This window comes from Oreochromis aureus, linkage group 7 (genome assembly GCF_013358895.1).
Source record: "Oreochromis aureus strain Israel breed Guangdong linkage group 7, ZZ_aureus, whole genome shotgun sequence".
In the NCBI taxonomy this organism is placed as follows: Eukaryota; Metazoa; Chordata; class Actinopteri; order Cichliformes; family Cichlidae; genus Oreochromis; species Oreochromis aureus.
In genome coordinates, this window is record NC_052948.1 from 35,187,397 (window position 1) to 35,207,482 (window position 20,086).

The following is a 20,086-nucleotide window of genomic DNA, read 5'->3' on the forward strand; positions in this document are numbered from 1 at the left end:
CAGTGAATACCTCAGGCAGCAGAAACCCAAGAAAGAGGAGGGAGATGAGGAACCATCATGGAAGGACAGGCCCCTGCACGGTATGTACCACCGGCAGATAGAGGAGGTGGCTGATATCCAGAAATCCTACCAGTGGCTGGACAAAGCTGGACTGAAAGACAGCACAGAGGCACTAATCATGGCAGCACAAGAACAAGCTCTGAGTACAAGATTCATAGAGGCTGGGGTCTATCACACCAGGCAAGACCCCAGGTGCAGGCTGTGTAAAGATGCCCTGAGACAATCCAGCACATAACAGCAGGGTGCAAGATGCTAGCAGGCAAGGCATACATGGAACGCCATAACCAAGTGGCCGGCATAGTGTACAGGAACATCTGTGCCGAGTATAACCTGGAAGTCCCGAGGTCAAAATGGGAGATGCCCCCAAGGGTGATGGAGAATGACCGAGCTAAGATCCTGTGGGACTTCCAGATACAGACGGACAAAATGGTGGTGGCTAACCAACCGGACATAGTGGTGGTAGACAAACAGGAGAAGACGGCCGAGTGATCGATGTAGCGGTTCGAATGACAGCAATATCAGGAAGAAGGAACACGAGAAGCTGGAGAAATACCAAGGGCTCAGAGAAGAGCTCGAGAGGATGTGGAGGGTGAAGGTAACGGTGGTCCCCGTGGTAATCGGAGCACTAGGTGCGGTGACTCCCAAGCTAGGCGAGTGGCTCCAGCAGATCCCGGGAACAACATCGGAGATCTCTGTCCAGAAGAGCGCAGTCCTGGGAACAGCTAAGATACTGCAAGAGGACCCTCAAGCTCCCAGGCCTCTGGTAGAGGACCCGAGCTTGAAGGATAAACCGCCCGTAGGGGCGTGCTGGGTTTTTTTATATATATATATATATATATATATATGTATATACAGATATACATATAAACCATTGAGATGGTTGCTTGGTGTGGACATCAGCAGCTTGCCATCGCCATACCTAAATTCCCCGAGTTGCTGCAGCGGTTGGCTAATTAGATTTTTGTGTTAAAAAGCAGTTGAACAGGTGTACCAAACAAAGTGTATATACATGCAGTTTAACTGTTAATCAACGCTGTTAGCTAACAACTTCACTGCTCGCTACTTTCATCTTTCAAGTAATATATATACTGTTATGAAAAATTGTGTTATTAAAACTTGTATTTCAACTATTACTCTGTTCACTAACAATTCAGCTGCTAATATTTAGCGGCACATATTTAGCTAGACATTTTTTTTGATATGTTTTACTTACTAATTTTAGCTAGCTTTCCCAATCTTTTTCTGTTGTTTAGCAAGCTATTTCATTAGCTTGTACATACAACCTGCTAAGAACTATTTAGCTATATTTTTAGAAGCTAACAATGTTGTCAGTTAGCTGTACTTTTGGCTAGCTATTCAACTGACTGATTTACTCTTTTATATTTTCTACTGCTTATTGATTAATTAGTAACTAAGAGGTAATTCACTACTCAAATCTTTATATAATTTTTTTGTTTTTTAAAAATATTATCTGAGAAAAAAATCTTTGGACCTACCTCCTGCATACACCAGAAGTACTATCCAGGGTCAGATTTAAAAAAAAAAAAAAAAAATGCTGACACTGGTCTTGTCATTATTATTTATTATCAGAGCTCAATCACAGCTTGTTTTAAAACAGAGTAAAATTAACCTTAATTACATTTAAAAAATTGCATTACTCCAACACTCTTTACAAAAACTAGCATACCTCAGCGTCCACTTAAATCCAGCTTCCTCAAAGTTTTAACGTGTGTGTTTACAGTCTTTGCTCCTTTCTCCACAACTTTCCTTCTTTTTCAGTGACAAGGTTGAGGTGGATAAATTACGAGTTTAAGTCCCTAATATGAGTTGGACTCCACTTACATATTGCAACTCAAGGGTTCTTATAAACTCATAGTTTCAAACTTCAGTGGGCCAACATGTAAACATGTAGTCTCTAGGCTGAAGCTGGGGAAAAACCTTATGAACTGACAGTTATATTAGTTTTTCATAGGCTAGTGTGATTATTTATTCCCAGAACTAGCAAATTATTTGATCTAAAACAGCCCATTTTAGAAGCTAAAAAAAGGGGGCTTAAACTACTGAAATCTTTGCCGCTGCTTGTACTTAAAATTAACTTAAAACTGTCGGAGGTTTCTGAGATACCTAACAGGATCTACTTACAGCCATTTCTGTCATTCATGGGCTGTGCCCAGTCTTGATTTAGAGCAAGTTAATTTTCACCCAAAACACATTAGACCTCCTTTTGTCTTCTTTCCATCTGCAGCCAGAGCCACATCTGATCTGAGGCATCTTCACCAATTAGGCTTAGATTGGTTGGTCAGTGTGTGAGCTATGCTTGCATATTGTTTGTGTGATGTGTGTGTGTGATGTAAGGGTGACACAAGTAGTTCTCCTGCTGTGATATCACCTTTTTTTTTTCAACAAAACCACCTTTGGGTGGCAGGACTCTTGTACCGTGAGTCTCATTCCACCTCCATTTCTCTGGTGTTAGAAGAGACCTGCAAAAACATAAAAAGGTCAGACTGTCGTGAAGTGAAAATGTCATTTTTGGATAAACTGGTACATGAAAGATAACTTCTATTTTTCTGTTATTATGACCAGTAATTTATGATTTATTAACATATTTATGAAATTCAAAAACAAAATAAAGAGGACTATAAAAAATTAATTTTATGTTCATCAACTGAAATTAAAACTTTAAACACTGAACTATAAAACAGTCTCTGAAGCCAAAACCCAGTGAATCAGCACTTTGGTAAGAAAATGAATGAGAGATTCAACAGGTGGCGACAGATAGGACTTCAACAGGCACCATGTTACTTTGTCTCTGGTGTTTAAGTGCTAGTTTATATGAAGTATTCTGGAGTTTATTTCAACCATCTGATGGCAGAAAAGTCTATAAAGCTGCCTCTTATAGGGATTGAAAATCAAACAGCAAATGTCATATTAAATACTCACAGAGACATTATTGAACCCAGCTGCCATCGGATGGTTTTGGGTCTGCGGAACTGTAACATGGTCCTGCTGAAGTGAGCCCTAATTAATTATTCATTATTAATGATTAATTAAGACACATTAAATTAAAAATCAGCATTTTTGATCAAATGGACAATACTTTTGTCCTTTTGCTTTTTGACAAATGTTCTCAAGGGTCTGAATGTCAGATTTACTCACTGTGAGGTCTGTGTCATAAGAATCATTAGCGAAACCAACAAATGAGGAAGGTGATGTCTGTCGTGTTCGCAGGTAGAAAACCAGCACGCTGACCAACGTGCCGATGAGCAGAAGGACCACAATCACGGATGCCGCGATGCCTCCTGCATTGTCTCGGTTTGGGGAGGCTGCAGCACAGATGTGAAACATTTAGTATCTGTCTCATGTAGTGAAGCCAAACTTTACATTGTAGTTAGAAAATCTTAACAGTGACTGCTGCTCATGAAAAATAAAGTACAGCCTCTTTTAATTAAAAGGTTTTACATGTTAGGCCACTAAAACAAAAACCCGGTTCTTGGCAGATCTTATTTATTATTATTATTTTAGGTATTTATTCATTTTATTGACCAAAAATAAACCAAAATGCAGAAGCAGTGTGCAGAAATGTACCATATTTACTGCAGTCTGCAGCGGTGGTAGACACATTAGGTCTCAATGAAAACTGCCTCTTTTTAAATTTCTCAGCACTGAATCTGAGCATGCACATTGTGCAGCAACATTAAAATCCACTAACGCAGTCTGTAATAGTTTGAATAGAAATCCTTGGAGTTCTGCTCATACGTTTTATTGGATCTGTGACTTTGTTAGCGCAGTTGATCCCGATGGTGTATTCGATGTCATCCAGAGCCACCACACCTGCTGTGCCTTTGACGCCTTCAAAAACAATCTGTTTACAGGAAAAGTAAGATGACAGCAGAGATTGCAGTAGGTCCTATATGATTACATACAACAACAAGTCACTAAGTGTATTCAGCCATTTGTTATAAATGTGAGCCTGACCTGGTATTCCTCAGTGGATGTGATGTCGATGTCAAAACGTTTCCACAGTCCAACAAGTTCGGTCTCAGCCAGCGGGTTGAAACGACCTTCGGAGAGTCTCCATACTTTTAGCTGGCAGTCCGCTGAAGTCATTCATAAAAAAGGTTAAAAATATTTACAGGTAAATGCATTCAAAACAGACATAAATTGAATATGTGTTTTTTTTCTTACACGACTGGCTTTTATAGACCCAGAACTTCAGGCAGGTGCCCTTAGTAGGGGGCAGGTGAGGGCTCAGCAGCAGAGCGTTTTGACTCACTTCTGTCCGATTGCTGCTTGGAAAGAACAGGAAGTGACCTGACAGAAAAGAAAAGAAGGGTGTTTAGAAAAAGAAGATAAGAAGTGTGACTTTGCAGCAACTGCCAGCTGTCTAGTTGTTTGTTTCTCTCTGGTTTTACCTTTTTCTGTGCCCAGAGTGTGGTCCTCAAGTGGGATCGGGTAGTGATGTTCCATCTCCGCACTCGTCAGCGCCCAGTCCAGTTTGTCTATGGTCATGTTTTGAGTGTTGCTCCAGCTGCATGTGCCTCTCTCCATACTGCACTTGGAACCTGGGGAATCTAACAAAATAAATATTACACTATAATTGTGCAATATTGAGTAGGATAAAATATTACAGAGGAGGTAATCATGTACCTGGAGTAGTTTTTGAAAAGTAATATAAGGCCTTTATTTCAGTGGGTTAAAGACATAAAAATACACCAGTGCAAATTGGCTTACACCTTCTCTAGGTGGTCCTGTAGGCAATTGTGGCTTCATGCATTATTTTCTTTGGCCTGTGGCCAGTGGTGAGTAAAAGACTTCTCAAGCCTTTAAGAGCATCATCCAGCCTCTGACAGGCTGTTAAAAAACCTGTTCTAACTGAGCATAGAGCACAGATTAGTACAGACACACTGAAGCCACGATTTCAAATATACAGCACAAAATGGAAGACATACAAAATATGTCTAAAGAATATAATATTTTTAAGTCATTTTTACTGTAGTCTTAAAGTCTTAGCGGGATCCTTGGTTAAAGCCCATGAGGAAAGGTATCTAGGGAAAAATACATAGAGCTACCTGCTGCTTTTACTGCAGTCTTAAAATCTGTAGTGATTTCAGTCTTGATGAGGCAAGTCAGTACAAACCTTGATTTTCACAGGGATAATGTGAAAGAAAGATGTCATCGATTGCAATGCAAGTGTCTTTCCCTCCGGCTCCGACAACCTCAAATTCCAACTGCAGAAGAAAATGACCACAAAATAAGCTTCCTTTGAACAGCGGCACAAAGTCTTTAGTTCAAAAGCTACTGTGCAAAAGTCTTGAGGCACCACTCATTTCTTTGTTTTTTGCTATGAAAACGTGAAGTAGTTGCATGGAGATTCACGGTACAACACAAAAACAGAATTTGTAGAATTGTAATTGAAAGCCATTATTTGATATGACCACCTTTATTCTTCCACACAGCCCCTCTTAGGAATCTTTCTTTTAATTTCTTTAAGTAGTTTTCAGGGATAGTTCTCCAGGCATCTTGAAGGAAATTAAAAGTTCTTTTTTGGATTGGTTATCTGCCTTTTTTTCCTCCAAATTCTCTGTCAAAATGATCCCACATTGCTCCAGTAATGCTGAGGTCCTGGTTTTAGGGAGGTTGATTCATGATTGATAATGTTCCACTGTGTGTTTTTCTATCCAGATTGTCATGGTCATGGGTCTGTGACCCATCGTTTATGTGTTTGGACTTTTGATTTTGGTTTATTTAATATTCTGAGGTTAAGATTCTGTTCCTTGTTTTGGTTATTATAGTTGTTAGCCTTCTGTTTAACATTTGTATTCTTAGGTCACCTTAGTTTTCTTATCTAGTCTTTACATTTCTGTTGTCAAGCCTCCCCTCTGTTCCATGCCCCATGTATAGTCATGTCTCTGTAGTTATATATTTTCAATGTGTCCCTCGCTCTCTCTCTGTTTAGTCAGTCATGTCTCAGTATTTGTTTGCCTGTCTTGCTAGTTAGATTATAATCCAGCCGTGTTCCCCAGGTGTTTCCTCTCTGCCCTGATTCCTTCATGTATATATATTGTCTGTGTCTTTTTGTGCTCCTTGTGATGATCTCCCTCTTGCTGCGTGTCCTGTTTGTTCAGTGCCTGCAGTTTATGTTTCTAGGAGAACCTGTCGGTTAAGTTACTCAGACTTAGTTATTTATATTTTCCGGAAATAAAGCTGTTAAGTTTAGTCTAGCCCGAGAGTCCTGCATTTGGGTCCTAACCTGCCTGCCACACACAGCGTTGTGACACAGACATGTTTTCACTGCATTGACAGTGTGTTTATGATCATTAGCATGCTGAAAAATGAAGTTGTTGCCAATCAGATAATGAATTTTTTCCTATTAATGAAGTTCATAGCTCACAGATACACCTGCTGTAGATACTTATCTGGTTTCCTCAGATTTTTTAAGTACATAGTGCACACCATGCCAAAGTTGCCAAGTTTTCAGCTAATGGCATATGTGAATCACTTTGTTGGTGTAAAATGACTATTTTATGCCTTTCAAACTGTGTTATGTGTTATTCAGCTAAAGAAAGTGGAACAAATGATGTGTCTAGAAATGCAAACTAAAATTGGTGAGATGGATAATAAGATAATAAGAGCTGGACAGTGTGAGTGACTCAGGCAGACTACTGAAAATTGAATTCACACATGTTCATATTTTTAGATTAATGAGTTTATTAAATGAGTAGTTTATTTTATGCGAAGGATAAATTAATCGCCTTAAAAGTGGCTTAAAAGGTCTGTATCTGCCTTCACACTTACCTGCCAGTCCTCAAGGGAGCTCGAAATGTTGCCATAGCCATGACGCCACACGTCTCCTTGATTCAGGTTGCTTGTAAATATCTTGACCCTGTCTCCCTTCACTGGCTTCATATACACTGTAAGAGAACCTATGGGACACACTCCATTAGTTTAACCTTATGTGTGTGTCTGTGTTTTCCTCTGTGAAGCTGGCCCACCTGGATTCACTCCTCCCATGTGATACCAGAAATTTAGACACTCAGTACGGGTAGTTCCTTGGCGAACAGATGAGGTGAGGACTGCGGTGCTGCCTGAGGGAAGGATGCTTGCTCCAGTGTTAACAACCATGTAGAAACCTGGATATAGACCATACAGCGTATGAACACAATTCTCAATTTCTCAGTCTCCTGGATGTATCTTCTAATGTTAAACAGCAGGGGTGTTTCTCACCCTGTTCAGTCTCCAGGGTGTGATCAAATTTGGGCCCATTTGATGTGGACGTGTATCCGCTGCGGTGGAGCCACTGAACTTTACTAGAGCTGGTGTACCCACACTGTTGGCCTTCAAAGGAACACATCCTTGGGTTGGTACAGGGACCCTCCAAGAATGTCACATCATCAATGGCAACGAGTCCATCATAGCCAGAGCGAACGGCTTCAAACATCAGCTGTTGATGAATTGGAAGAGAAGGAAGATGTTATTAACTATTCCTATTTTCTGTTGTTTTTTTCTGAAAGAGCCAAGTTAATTAATGTATACAGGTGATTTTAAAACAACAAATACTGAGCAATGTCATTGACAGAAACTTGATATCTATGTTTCAGATGAAACATAAGCATAAATAAGCAGACAGAAGTAAATTAATAAAAACATGCATAAGCAACAAAAAAATACAAACATAGACAGAAAGTTGACATAAGTGGGTATGGCGTCATGATAAAAATGATAACGAAAAAAATGTGGGTCGTTATACATATTTAAGATCTTTGGAGGTGAAGAGAGGTTCAGCTGTTAAAGATCGACCAAAATAATTTCTGCACTTCACTTGTACTCAGTGATGAGTTAAAGGGAGATGTGGTCTTTATTCTTCATAAAAGCAAAAAGTGTCAGTGCTGCATTTTAAAGCAGCTGCAGGCAGGATAGGTCTACCGGTCATCTACTTCCTTAAAGCTGCAATGATGTTTTGTTTTACCACAAGTGGGCAAAGTTTCTCCAAAAACTCAAACAATTTGTGTAAAATTAGTTTCACTTTGTGTCAGCTGGGACAGGCTACAGTACCCCATGACCCTTAGTTGGATAAGTGCTGAAGAAAAAAGGATGGATGGATGGATCTTCTTTATTTAGTAATTTCACTGGTGCTGTGTGCAGTTATTACATACATGAAATTTTGAGATCTGGTGCGGTACTGGGCATTGTGCTTCATGCCAAACATTTCCACGAGCTCCACTGTGGGTCCACAGGACCAGCTCAAAACCTTTGTTATCTATTAGCTTCACATTCAGAGTACCTGGAAGAAAATGATCAGATTTCTAGTTAAAGGTTTGTTTTTCTTTTTTTACTGAAGAAACAATCTTTCATTCTAAATTTACATATATGAAATTCTTTTAGTCAAATTATCATCACCTGCATTTGGCCCATAGACTTTGTAGAAGAAATAAAGGCAGTAATCTTTAGGACCCGGTGACTGTGGAAAGGAAATTAAGCGTCCAAACAAACCATGTAGGTATGGACTCCTCATGTCCACGACAAGGCTTCTGCCTGAACATCAACAGAAAGATGGGCCAACATCAGACACTGACACAGTATAATACCAATAACCTAATGCTTAGCAAAATTAGTATCTTCACTTTCAAACTTGCATTATATTTATGGCAACTATTCAAAAAAATTACATTAAATTAATACAAAGTACTTTTACTGTGTTTTCCATCATTTATCCACAGGGACTGAAAGGAGTTTATAGCAAAGAAACATCTCTCAGCTTTGTGACAAGAATAACATCCTAAATCAATTTACAAGGACCAAAATGTGTAACAGTCATTACTGAGAGCAGTTAAGAGCATTACACCTGCACCAAACCACACCCGGGGTTTTCTAATAGGGAGAGTGAGTCTGTGGAAAGGATTCAAAAATATGTACATCTGAAATGCTCCCTGATTAAAAGCCTGTATAAAATGTTACATTTATTTATTTGAAATCAAATGAGCTTACCAACACTGATAGTATGGTCCATCCCACTGAGCATTGTCCAGTCAAAGTTGTCGCTGCTGTCCTGATACCATCCACACAGTCCTTCTTCAAAGTTACATGACAATCCTGGGCAAACACACAAAAAACTGGTTGGTTTAAGCAAGTACTAGGCAATTTACTGGAAAAATATTAAACTGTGCATCATAAATTATGTAAATTATAAGTAGATATTAAAGTTACCTGTTGGAGACAATGGATAATAGTCAACATGACAGTCACTAAATTGGACATTTTTCACTTTAATCTTGGAGGACTGACAAAGTTTCATAGCGTGAGCTTCAAAAGCAAGCTGGTGAAGATAAAACAAAGAGGTCTAATGAGATAAATAATAATTTAACTGTTTCATTGTTTGATTTTGTGTTACAGAAAAACAAATAGCATAGCATTAGCTTAGTCAAGCCACAAAGTAAAACTCAACATCAACTGTGTCAGATCAGCTGATCTCAAATCCATTGCACATGAGCTGATGGTTCAGCTTATACTTCCTCTACATGTGCCACTGGCAAATTTCCTATAGAGTGTGTTGTTTAAACCTCCCCAAACTCTCTTTTATTTTGACTATAGTTTTCAGACTGAAGTCAAAAATATAATAATATAGCTCATGTCATATGTACTATTAGAGCGATAGACGCTCATGTTAAATAAGGTAAAAATTTTAAATAATGAGGTCATGTTTAATCTTGGGCTTTGATGTCACTGAAAGCTGATATCATTAAAGTGGTAGAGAAGCCCCACCCAGCTGCTATTCAAATTTTCTGTTTGTGAGAGTCAGCCAATGAGAAGAGGGGTTGTATCTCTTTAGTTGAACAAAATGATAAATACCTGAGCAGCAAGACTAAAGTTAAGCTGACCTGGAATCGATTTTTCCTGAATCCAATGAGTATGTCAGCGTGTTGCCAATCCTCTGCCTCTGGTCCAGTCTTCCCATTAAACTCCCACAATTTAGGCCCCGTGCCCATTGAGCTGTCGATCACTCTGACGGACAGATCACCTGCAGCAGAAAGATTTAACCAGGGTTATTTACAATGTACCAAGTTTGTGTTCTGGAAAGAATAAAAAGATTTGCAGGGTAACAACTTACCAATATAACTGGGTTTCCCAGTTAGTGCATAGTCAAAGCTCATGCTACAAATGGCACCAGTGGGGCCTAGGAGGGGGGTCCGTGTTTGGGCTTCAGTCAGCTGCTGGCCTGGAGCTTTGGCTACATACAGATACTCCTCTGACAGATGAAAATAGACACATGGGAATAAATTGTACTATGAAATTAGCAATAAACAAATAAATAAATGAATACCAGAAAGAGCTGTCTGTACCTTGGGCTGTAGAATTTTGATACAGTACCCAACCTTGACTCCCAAGACTGGTGTCAGTCCACCCAGAGCTGCCCTGAGAGTAAGAGAAATTACCTGCAGAAGAGGTTTTTGTAGAAACAGCAGTTAACAGCAGTGATTAAAAATGCAACCATAACCAGCAATAATCTTGTATATTGCATGTTCCATGCATGAGACATTACTTGTAAAGTTTAGGAGCAACCAAAACAACAAACACAACCTACTTAATTTCTTTTTGAAAATTAGCAATGAAATCGTGTAAAATACAAGTTATTCTAATAGGAGTTATTTACCAGCAGACTATTTTAAGTATATTAACCTTCTTCTTGAAATAAAATAGCTATTATTAATAGAGTTTGGTTAAGTTTAGGAACCCTGCTGGATTCGTCATCACTTACATTTCATTTCATAAAATCAAAAGTCTTATAATCATTTAAAACTTTGCAGACCATTTTAAAATAGTCAAACCGAATAAACAGGATGAATACACTCACCACATTTAGCTTCATCCTCTGCTCCTTCACAGTCGATATGAAAATCACACAACTTATCCGGTTCAGCACATGGATTTTTGGGGGGATTAGGGAATGTTTCAACTGAATTATTTCCTATGGAAGAGAAGAACATGAGCAAGAGTCATTCAACGGCAGAAGATGTTTATACTTATTCCCTGCAGATGTTTTTCCTCAAAGTTAAGACAGTTAAGAAGCTTACCGGCTGATAAGCGGCATTCGGGAGACAAAACAATGTTGTCAATCGCGATACCTCCATATGTAAAGTTTCTGATTGCTGCCATAATCAGGATCTATAGGGAGAAAATAATTCAAAAGAGCAGATTAGCTATTTTATATTTCAACTAAAATTCTCACCAATTACACTATAAAAGAGGTAACCCCCCCCCAACAACAACTAAATCACTTATTTCCAAGCTGCTGGATTTTTGAATTTTGTGAGTACAAAAATACTAAATTACATTTAGTAGTCATGTAAACTCAAATTAAAAGATATGTTTTATTTTATTTTATTCTTCATTTGTCGCCTGTAAACTGTTCTTTTCTTTCTATTGAGTATTACATTCAGATCTCAAATGTTTTTATTTTAAAGTCGGAAAATTTTGATTTTCGATTACTTACGCGCATATAGAAGCTGTACGCTCGAGCTGAGAAGCTTCGGTTTAACGCAATCTATAAAATGTTGTTGTTTGCTTTTTAGGTGATGTTATATTCATTTTAAATGTTTACATTTAAATGTTATTTTTTAAATATATTATATTATTATTATACATTTCTTATATATATTAATAGAACAATAATAAATATATATACATATATGGATTTTTTATGCATTAATTACATAGGTACATGGAGACCTGGTATTGCAGGGTCTTTACATTATGATACAAAGCGACTTTGGTGGTATATTACATGGAATTGAACTGAACTGAATAATCACCATCATTTCCGTTAAAGTCAGTTAAAGTATAGGTGAAAAGGTAAAAAGATTATGATAATTTTTTTAAAAAACGCCTCATATTTTAATTATTTAAGCTTAAAGTTAAAATTTAACCACTGTTGTCTTCACAATATCAACTTCCCTCTGAATTATTTCAGAATTTTCATGTATTAAGAATTTAAAACCTTTCTATGTGGAAAAGTGTTTGATTAACAGATGACTCCCAGCTATCCTTATTTGGCTCACCAAAACACCAATCTCAATATCAGCAGTAAACAAACAGCTCCAGGATGTAGGACAAGCCAAATGTGAGACTGGCTAATAAAAGGAAAAATCAATCCATCAATAGGAGCAAGTTTGTGTTGTTATGTGACGGGAGTAGTGAACACTGTTGTGTGAAATTTTCATGCATCAGAATTTGTTTTTTGAAATCGCATTTAGCTGCTTTTAATTCGCAGAATTGTACTTTTTTGGTCAATTTTTGGCCGTTTTGAGATTGTAATCAAACCCACACAGTTTGATGATTCAGACACTTGACGACAACAGCCCTCAGCTGTGCTAATATAAAAGGAAAATGGTTTGTCTAATAGCTAGTCAGCCTTTTAACATGATGACCAAGCATTAGGGAACACTACGTGCCACTGGAACACTAAAAAACAGGCCTATGTAAACCATTAATCATTTGTATTTCACCAAGTTAATATAATGCAAGATTAAAAAAGATGTGCTTTGCTTTCAAAAACAGTGACTCAACTTTTCAGCATTAATGTACCTGCAGTAACATAAAGTTGTTGTATTAAAATAAAGTATTGCATGCTCTCTTTGAACTTTCTTCCAGGTTTATTCAAAAATAATAATGGTGGCTGATATATCACATATTTTAATTCTTGAACATGAACATATACCAGTTGGACTTATTGTGAGAATTATGTCACCTGCCTATGTACATTAAATCTACACATATATTTATTTTTACATTACATAGATTACAGTATTGGCTTGGATGAATCATCTCTTATCAAATCATCGCACCTCCGAGCTACATGAATTTCTGAAGCCAGACTTAACAGATTCTGTAAACTTTACTTACTTTCATAATAAACCTAATTTTACTGATCTTTACCTTATGTAATAACTTCTTTGCTATTCAGGTTTTTTTAAGAGTTATAGTTCTAACCCATCAATATCCCTATTTAAGAGTTGGAATGGGTGAAGCCCAGCTTCCCTATTATGGTTATTAATTCACCTGTGAGAGGCACTTACCTGGAAAGTGACGTTGGTGACAATCTCCACCTCTGCCTTCACCCAGAGATCACCTAGAGAGCCACCTCTTTCCCACACTGGGTAGATATATTTATCTGCAACCAGCACCGTCAAACCCCCCGACCTCGGCCCAAACTGGTGAGTGTACATCACCATCTACAACAGGCAGGTACAGTAAACTCATGAAATTAGGTTTTAAATTCAAATTATTATTAACAATGTTGATTTAAAGATGAGGGATGAAAAAGTGCTTTTCTCTCCAGCAATTTATGGGATTGTTAATTCATTTTGTGAATAACGTTTTCCACATTTTTACCTTTTCAAAGCATTTGAGTGTTTCAGATTACTGTGAAACAGTAAAAGTAAAAGCCTCTGAAGAACGAAGGCGTCAGTTTTGGACTCACCTTGCAAGGATGTGAACTGTTGGTGGGTTCAAGAGGGCGACTTTGGAAGGAGGCCCAGTCCCTTTTGAGACCCTCATCGGGGACCGTAACATAGAGAAAGTGACCTGAAATAAAAACAATGACAAAGTATTTCTTTAAATTTGGCTTTTATTTCTAATACAAAAGTACTTCAAATACTAGCAGTAAGGAGTAATAGCATAGCTTCAGTAGCAAAAATACACAAGGGTCTTCTGATTTATCTGAATATCATACCTGATGCTGAGTTACTAGAATGATCTCTGCCTGGTCCCTTCAGAGGATCCGTGTTGGTGATCTCTGTCTGATTTGTCCGTACCCATTTCAATGACGAAAGTGACCTCAGGTCCCAAATGCACAGGTCTTCCTCAAAGTCACAGGACTGATATTCAGCTGAGGACGCAACAAACAAGGACGGAACAAATAGTCATCACCATAAAGTGTACTGTCCATAAAAGATGGACATGGTCATCATGGCAACTTTTTTTAAAGCCTTAAACCTGGTTTATAAATATTATTTAAAAATATATACTGGTCTTTGCCCCATACCTGTGTTGCCTCTCGATCACAAACAATCTCCTTCAAGCAAACTCTGTTTTACAAAGTACTGAGTACAAAATCAGGGTTTTTGTTACTGGAAAACATGGCAGCCATTTCAGCCGCAGCACTTTGTTGGAGTAATTTTGTTTAAAATATTAACAGGAAGACAGTTTGGTCCTTACCAATAAAAAGCTCCTTTTGACAAAGATATTTGATTTAAGATGATTCATTCTGATTTAAGCATTTCTTACAAAAGCAAAAGATGATATTGATGCGAGTCGCTTCTACAGGAATGTATATTCTGAGGCAGCTGAGCAAAATACACAAGAACCGCTTTTCCACTGCCTTATATAATAACACATCTTCTTTTTGCAACCCAAGGGACTCATGATTATTTTAAATTGTACTGACAATCGATTTGGATTTGTTGTTCCTTGTCAGTTTCATTATTTTAACCAACTTTTATTATTCCTGTTGACAAAAGTCAGTCTGTCTTCCAATCTGAAACCTGCCATACACTGTTGGAGACTGAGTTTGGAGTTTTAGCTTGATAACAATAAACAAAGAAGTGCCATAGAAAAAACAAATGCATCTTAGCATTATTTTCACACATGCTTGAAATTACACATTACTCTATGTCACTTCTGCTAAAGGGGACAAAGGACCCTGTGCACAAGTGTCCCATTCAAGAGCGAAGAGCAGCGTGTCATTCACTGATGATATGATGGGGACATTTTTTGGTTAGGTCAGCTGACGGTTAGGACTACAAAAGTGGTTTTAGCACATTGATCAAAATACATGGTAGTGCTATACTCTTAATAAAACACGCTTTTACACACCAGAGTGTCGACTGGGACTATAGCTTTGTCTGAACGTACTTCCAGGGACATTTGCAGACATTTTTTTAATTTGGTTGAACTTTTGTGAACAATATGTTTGTTTTCCCCACCAATTTTATTAGTTTGTATTGTGACTAAAATATTCCTACATATCTATTATGGGATTCAGGTGAAATTAGATTCCTCACTGCAGTTGAGCTCATCAGATCCATCACCACAGTCATCGCTGCCATCACAGAGATGGCGCTCCTCCACACAGGCCTCGTTGTTACACTTCACCATCCCTGCTGAACAGTTTCCCCCGGGGACTGGTGCTAATGATCACAAGAAAATAAAAAACTGTCACTTATGAATCAGTTTACTGGAATTCATTGATTGTAAAACACTCTGCAATGACTTGAAAAAAGGCAGGGACAAATGGGATCTTTTGAGGGGCTTACAGGGAAGAGCACAGTCTAGAAACTCCAGCTGGTCTATGGCCACATCTCCTCTTTTTCCCACTGACCGCAGTGAGTGAAGACGGATTTGAAAAGTTGAGGGAATACGGCCGAGAAAGATGAGAGCTTCCCTCCAGGCACGAACACTGGAGGCCTCAGGACGCCAAACAACAGCCTCTTCACCACCTGGGTAGAGGACAGATGCCCACAAGGGCGTAGAGCCCAGGCCGGTGTTACCTACAGTAAAAAGTAAACATTAAAGTATTCATTAGCACGATAGTTGCAGGGGAAATACATTTTATCTTTAAAGATTGTTAAAGAAACATTATACATTTTTAAAGGTAGGGCTTGTTATGAGCAAAAACAGGACTAACAGAGAGAGAAAGAGAGAAAAAAACTGGTTATCTAAATATATGACATGCAGTTATTTGCCATCATTACCCAAGTCCCACAGGAAGTATCTGAGACGAAGGCGACACGTTGTTGAAGACTGATTAATCTCTGGAGAGATTAAAACTGCAGTATGCAGCAAGTCTTCATTCACTGCACTGACTCCCATGAACCAACCTTCGTAAAAAGAAATATTGAATAGAACATTTTAAGTTATTACCATTCCAGTTTAATGCAGGATGACTTTCCAAAATACTTGCAATAATACACCTTTGACTATAAACATGACAATAAAAAAGACTGTACAATACCTATGGCTGTGCCGGTGGTGTAATCGGTGGACGGTCCACTGTCGGGCACCGTTTCCCCTCTCTGATGTCTCTCCCATTTGTATTGTGCACCGGACGACGTGTCAGCCCATCCACACATTCCTTCATCCTCAAAGTCACACACAAACCCCTTTCCATTGTAGCCTTGCACAGGGGTGACAGAACATTCGATTGTTATAATACTGTGTATTGTAGGAGAGTTCTTCCACTAAGAAAACTATTTGCCCTACCCTAATTTGGAGTAAAAGTTTCCTGCTGTGTAGGTATATAATCTAGAAAGTGTGACCAAACCTTAAAAAACGCCAAGTTTTCCCGTACCAAGCAGATGCCACAGATGCAAAATCAGAGTCTTTTAATATTTATCTTAAATATGATAATTGTTTTATTTGAACATAAGTGACCAGCATCTCAAAATTAGTTAAAATTCCCGTTTCAGAATGTCAATAAAATGCAGGAATCAATTTATTCTGTGTAAGGTGACAGAGCAGCTTGATGAGACTATAGTGAGCATGTAACATGCAAACATGGATATAGTCAAGTCAAATCTATGGGTGATGCTAATCATATTCAGCATATTCAGCACTGAAGCCATTTTCCCATTTTTGAGTCAAATCTGACAAGAAATGGTACCAAAAAAACCCCATTATAGATGGGATTGAATGACATTTTTTAAAACTTACCACAGCCTTGCTCATCACTCCAGTCTGGACAGTCTTGCACAAAGTTACATTTCCCCCCAGGAGCTTGACACGACTGAGCTGAAGAGCCAGCAGCTGGATAATAATATGAAACACAAAATTCATTTTTTTTTTTCTTTTGTCCTGTGAAATTCCCCCTGCTGATGAAGGCTGTATGAGATGGTCAAAAATCAGACCAAAGACTTTGGACTGCAAAAAATTAACTGTAGCCTTTCCTATTAAAAGACAACAGGTTATTAGTAGAAGCCTTAACCTGTCAGAGCTGATGTAAATATGCAAATATCTTCCACCCAAAGACTGAAAATACTCAAATATTTTCCATCTTTGCTTCTGGGTGTGTGACTCAGGCCCAAACTCTCTCATTACTCATGACTCAAAGGTTTACAACCCATCTAATGCCAACAGGCTCAAAGAGCGCAGAGAAGTAATCAGGGTGACACCATCCACTGAAGGCATCTGTCCAACCAAACGTCTCTGACTCAAGACTTTATGCTTCAGTAACCTAATAGCTAGAAAATAGACAGGACACCTGACATTTGATTTTTGAGTCTGAATATCCCCGAAGACATCACATCATCATTTTGCTAGAAAATAAATCACGCATGAAAGCTCACATTTTTAGTAAGAAGTTATTATCCAGAGAAGACTTAAATATTTAAGTCTTCTCTGGACTGTTAGAGTTGTGAAATGCTCAAAAGCACATTTCGTTATCTGTATATTTGTGACATTAAATATTAAGGTTAATTATATGTTCTGTCTTAACATATACCATCTGTGGATCTTTAATTATGATCCACAGATGGAAAACAAATGCCAAGTTGCTTAAATTCCCAAAGATAGCAAGAACCTCCATAGCAGCAACAGTTATGCATCTGAGACTGAGATGAAAGAGAACATTTTTCAACTGCTTGTCGCTTCTTTATCAAATACTAATTTTTTAGTTTTTTACTGACTGTGGCTTGATTAGAAAATCCTAAATCAACTGACTTGTCAAGACATTATTTCACTCTATGTGTAGCAGGGCTGCACAAGCTCAGTTTGGGATAGTTAGAACCATTATTGCTGCACATAATTAAAATCTAACTGAAAGTTTTCTTACCCCACTGCAGAGCCCATAGCAGAATAAGCGCTGAGCTCCTCGAATGAAACATCTTCTTTTTCCCCCTTCTCGCGCCACATCAATCTGAAGGTTTGCCGACAACCTGCAGAGACTTTATTGTTGACTCTGACCTCTTCTCTGTGCCTGAGAGATAACAGTTGGACTTTAAAATCACCCAGCATGCAACAGCAGCCAACAATTATAAAATAATTTCCTACAAACGATGGCGGACGTCCGGACATTGCTGATTTACTTGGCGGATACAGAAATGCAGAGCAAGTCAGATGCAAAGTGCAGTTTAATCAAAAATCACGGAAGCAATTTTAGCTTACCTTACATACCTTACATAGGTATTTAAGACAGAAACATGGGCAGCATCCTGCTTTAAGTCATTACTCCAACATCATTACCGCAGTAAATTTATTTCTCTTTGACTTTATTAATAGGTGAAAATCACAGTTTCTAACACTGCATTTGTGTTAAAGTTGTTTTTTTTAAAGAAATATAATTACTGCGACATACTAGAGGAATCAGAAATGCTTCATTTAGGCTTCTGTTGAAGGTCCGGGGGTTGAACTGATCAACATTCATGGAAAATTAAGATTTTAGGATTAGGATTCAACTTTATCGTCATTACACATGTATAAATACAGGGTAACGAAATACAGCTCAGTGTAATATGTCTTCATAGTTTTCATTCTGTGTGTTGAAGTCTGGACTTTGACTGGGCCATTGCAACACCCTTTTTCTTTCAGCCATTCTGTTGTAGATTTTCTGCTGTGATGGGATCACTGTCCTGTTGCATGACCCAGTCTCAGCTAAGCTTTACCTGTTGGACAGATGGCTTCACCTTTGACTCTAGAATCCATTGGTATACAAAGTCGCTCATGGTTGACTCGGTGACAGAAAGGAGGCCTGGATCCTGTGGCTCTGAAACAAGCCCAAATCATCACCCCTCCACCACCATGCGTGGCAGTTGGTATGAGGTATTTGCCATTAGCCATGTTTGGTTTTCTTCAAATGTGGCACCGCACATTATGACCAAACATCTCTACTTTGGTTGAGTAAGTTCCTGAAGACTTGTGGTGTGTTTACATGCAATCTTGCAAACATAAGATGTGCTGCCATGTTCTTTTGAGAGACCATGGCACGCCGGGTAATCCTTCCAAAGAAACTATACGTGTTCTTTTTACAGTTGTAACATTTAACATGTTAACTGAGGTCTGTAGAGTCTAAGTTGTAGCTGTTGGGTTTGTTTTATATTTCTCTGAGCGTTGCACGGACTGACCTTGGGTCGAATTTACTGAGGTGTCCACTCTTGGGAAAAACGTGGCGCTGTGTTAATACTAGAAAACTCCAGAACGGGAAAATGCTAAATCTTCTGCTTTGGAAGAGATGCTCACACTTAGTGATGATCATTTAATCGATTGCATCAGATTAGGAGCATCTGGCTGCTACTTACCATGGAAGCCGTAAGGATATACTTAGTCCTTCACAGAACTGCATAGAGTCCTGCGAAAAATGTCTTTTTCTTTTCTTTTTTTACATGACTGTCTGTATTTTAAATTAAAGTTTTGAATACATTTTTATCCACAGTTATCTTGACAGATTAGTAATGTGTATTTTCTAACACGTTATACATTGTGAATTGTGTTTCAGGGACTTTTTGAACATTTGTAGAGAAAAAAGTGTGTTGTCAGGTTTCTGTCCTGGCATAAATATGCTGTGGATCATATGCTGCATAGAAAAGTTATACATAGTTTCCAAATCTGAAAAGGGAAGCCAGTGTGGAGCAGCATTAAACCAGTATTGTTTGTCATGGGGAGCATGGGGCAACTTCTCTTGTTGCAAAAATAGAAGTGTGTGAAAAGGCTGTTCACTTCACCTGCTTTATGAGCGCAGTAAACATATTCCTGATAAGTTTATTGCATCAGTCACTTGTTCATTTTGTAAACAGTTTTTTTTTTTAATAAAGCCATAAAGTATAACATGCTTAATTAAAAAAAAACAAACCTCAATTCCGTTTGGTCATGGATTTAGAGAAATTGCCATTTGATTGAGAACTGCCAACTGCCTCACCTCCCTGCTGAGTCACTGAGTCCATTGTGTTTGTGGTGTTGGCCCATTTTGAAGCATTTTTATGGAATAATCTGACAGATAATGTGTCTTTCTGTGTGCTACAACTTGTCCAAGAAGTTTGTTCTT

At 38.3% G+C, this 20,086-nt stretch overlaps 1 protein-coding gene across 1 annotated transcript; it reads right to left on the reverse strand.

Moving 5' to 3' along the window:
* Positions 1-1,635: 1,635 nt before the first annotated feature.
* mamdc4 (MAM domain containing 4) lies at positions 1,636-19,813 on the reverse strand. Its single transcript, XM_039615551.1, has 30 exons — positions 19,767-19,813; positions 17,882-18,025; positions 16,765-16,857; positions 16,067-16,228; positions 15,807-15,932; positions 15,369-15,602; positions 15,117-15,242; positions 13,787-13,942; positions 13,535-13,638; positions 13,131-13,286; positions 11,130-11,220; positions 10,910-11,023; positions 10,398-10,490; positions 10,166-10,303; positions 9,936-10,075; positions 9,265-9,373; positions 9,046-9,150; positions 8,458-8,592; positions 8,214-8,341; positions 7,285-7,501; positions 7,053-7,190; positions 6,856-6,983; positions 5,198-5,288; positions 4,473-4,631; positions 4,246-4,371; positions 4,036-4,157; positions 3,817-3,922; positions 3,217-3,383; positions 3,001-3,066; positions 1,636-2,540 (listed from the first exon to the last, which is right to left on the reverse strand). The coding sequence occupies exons 2-30, from the start codon at positions 17,931-17,933 to the stop codon at positions 2,505-2,507; spliced, it is 3,618 nt and encodes a 1,205-aa protein (XP_039471485.1). The 5' UTR covers positions 17,934-18,025; positions 19,767-19,813; the 3' UTR covers positions 1,636-2,504.
* Positions 19,814-20,086: the final 273 nt, after the last annotated feature.

Bases quoted from the DNA above. Each gene is read 5' to 3' on its own strand.
- mamdc4 (XM_039615551.1), bottom strand. From the start codon at position 17,933: ATGTTTCATTCGAGGAGCTCAGCGCTTATTCTGCTATGGGCTCTGCAG. The intron at 11,221-13,130 runs GTAAGTGCCTCT...TTCTCCCTATAG, and splicing joins TCACCAACGTCACTTTCCAG to ATCCTGATTATGGCAGCAAT. The intron at 2,541-3,000 runs GTGAGTATTTAA...ATGTTTTTGCAG, and splicing joins CTGGGTTCAATAATGTCTCT to GTCTCTTCTAACACCAGAGA.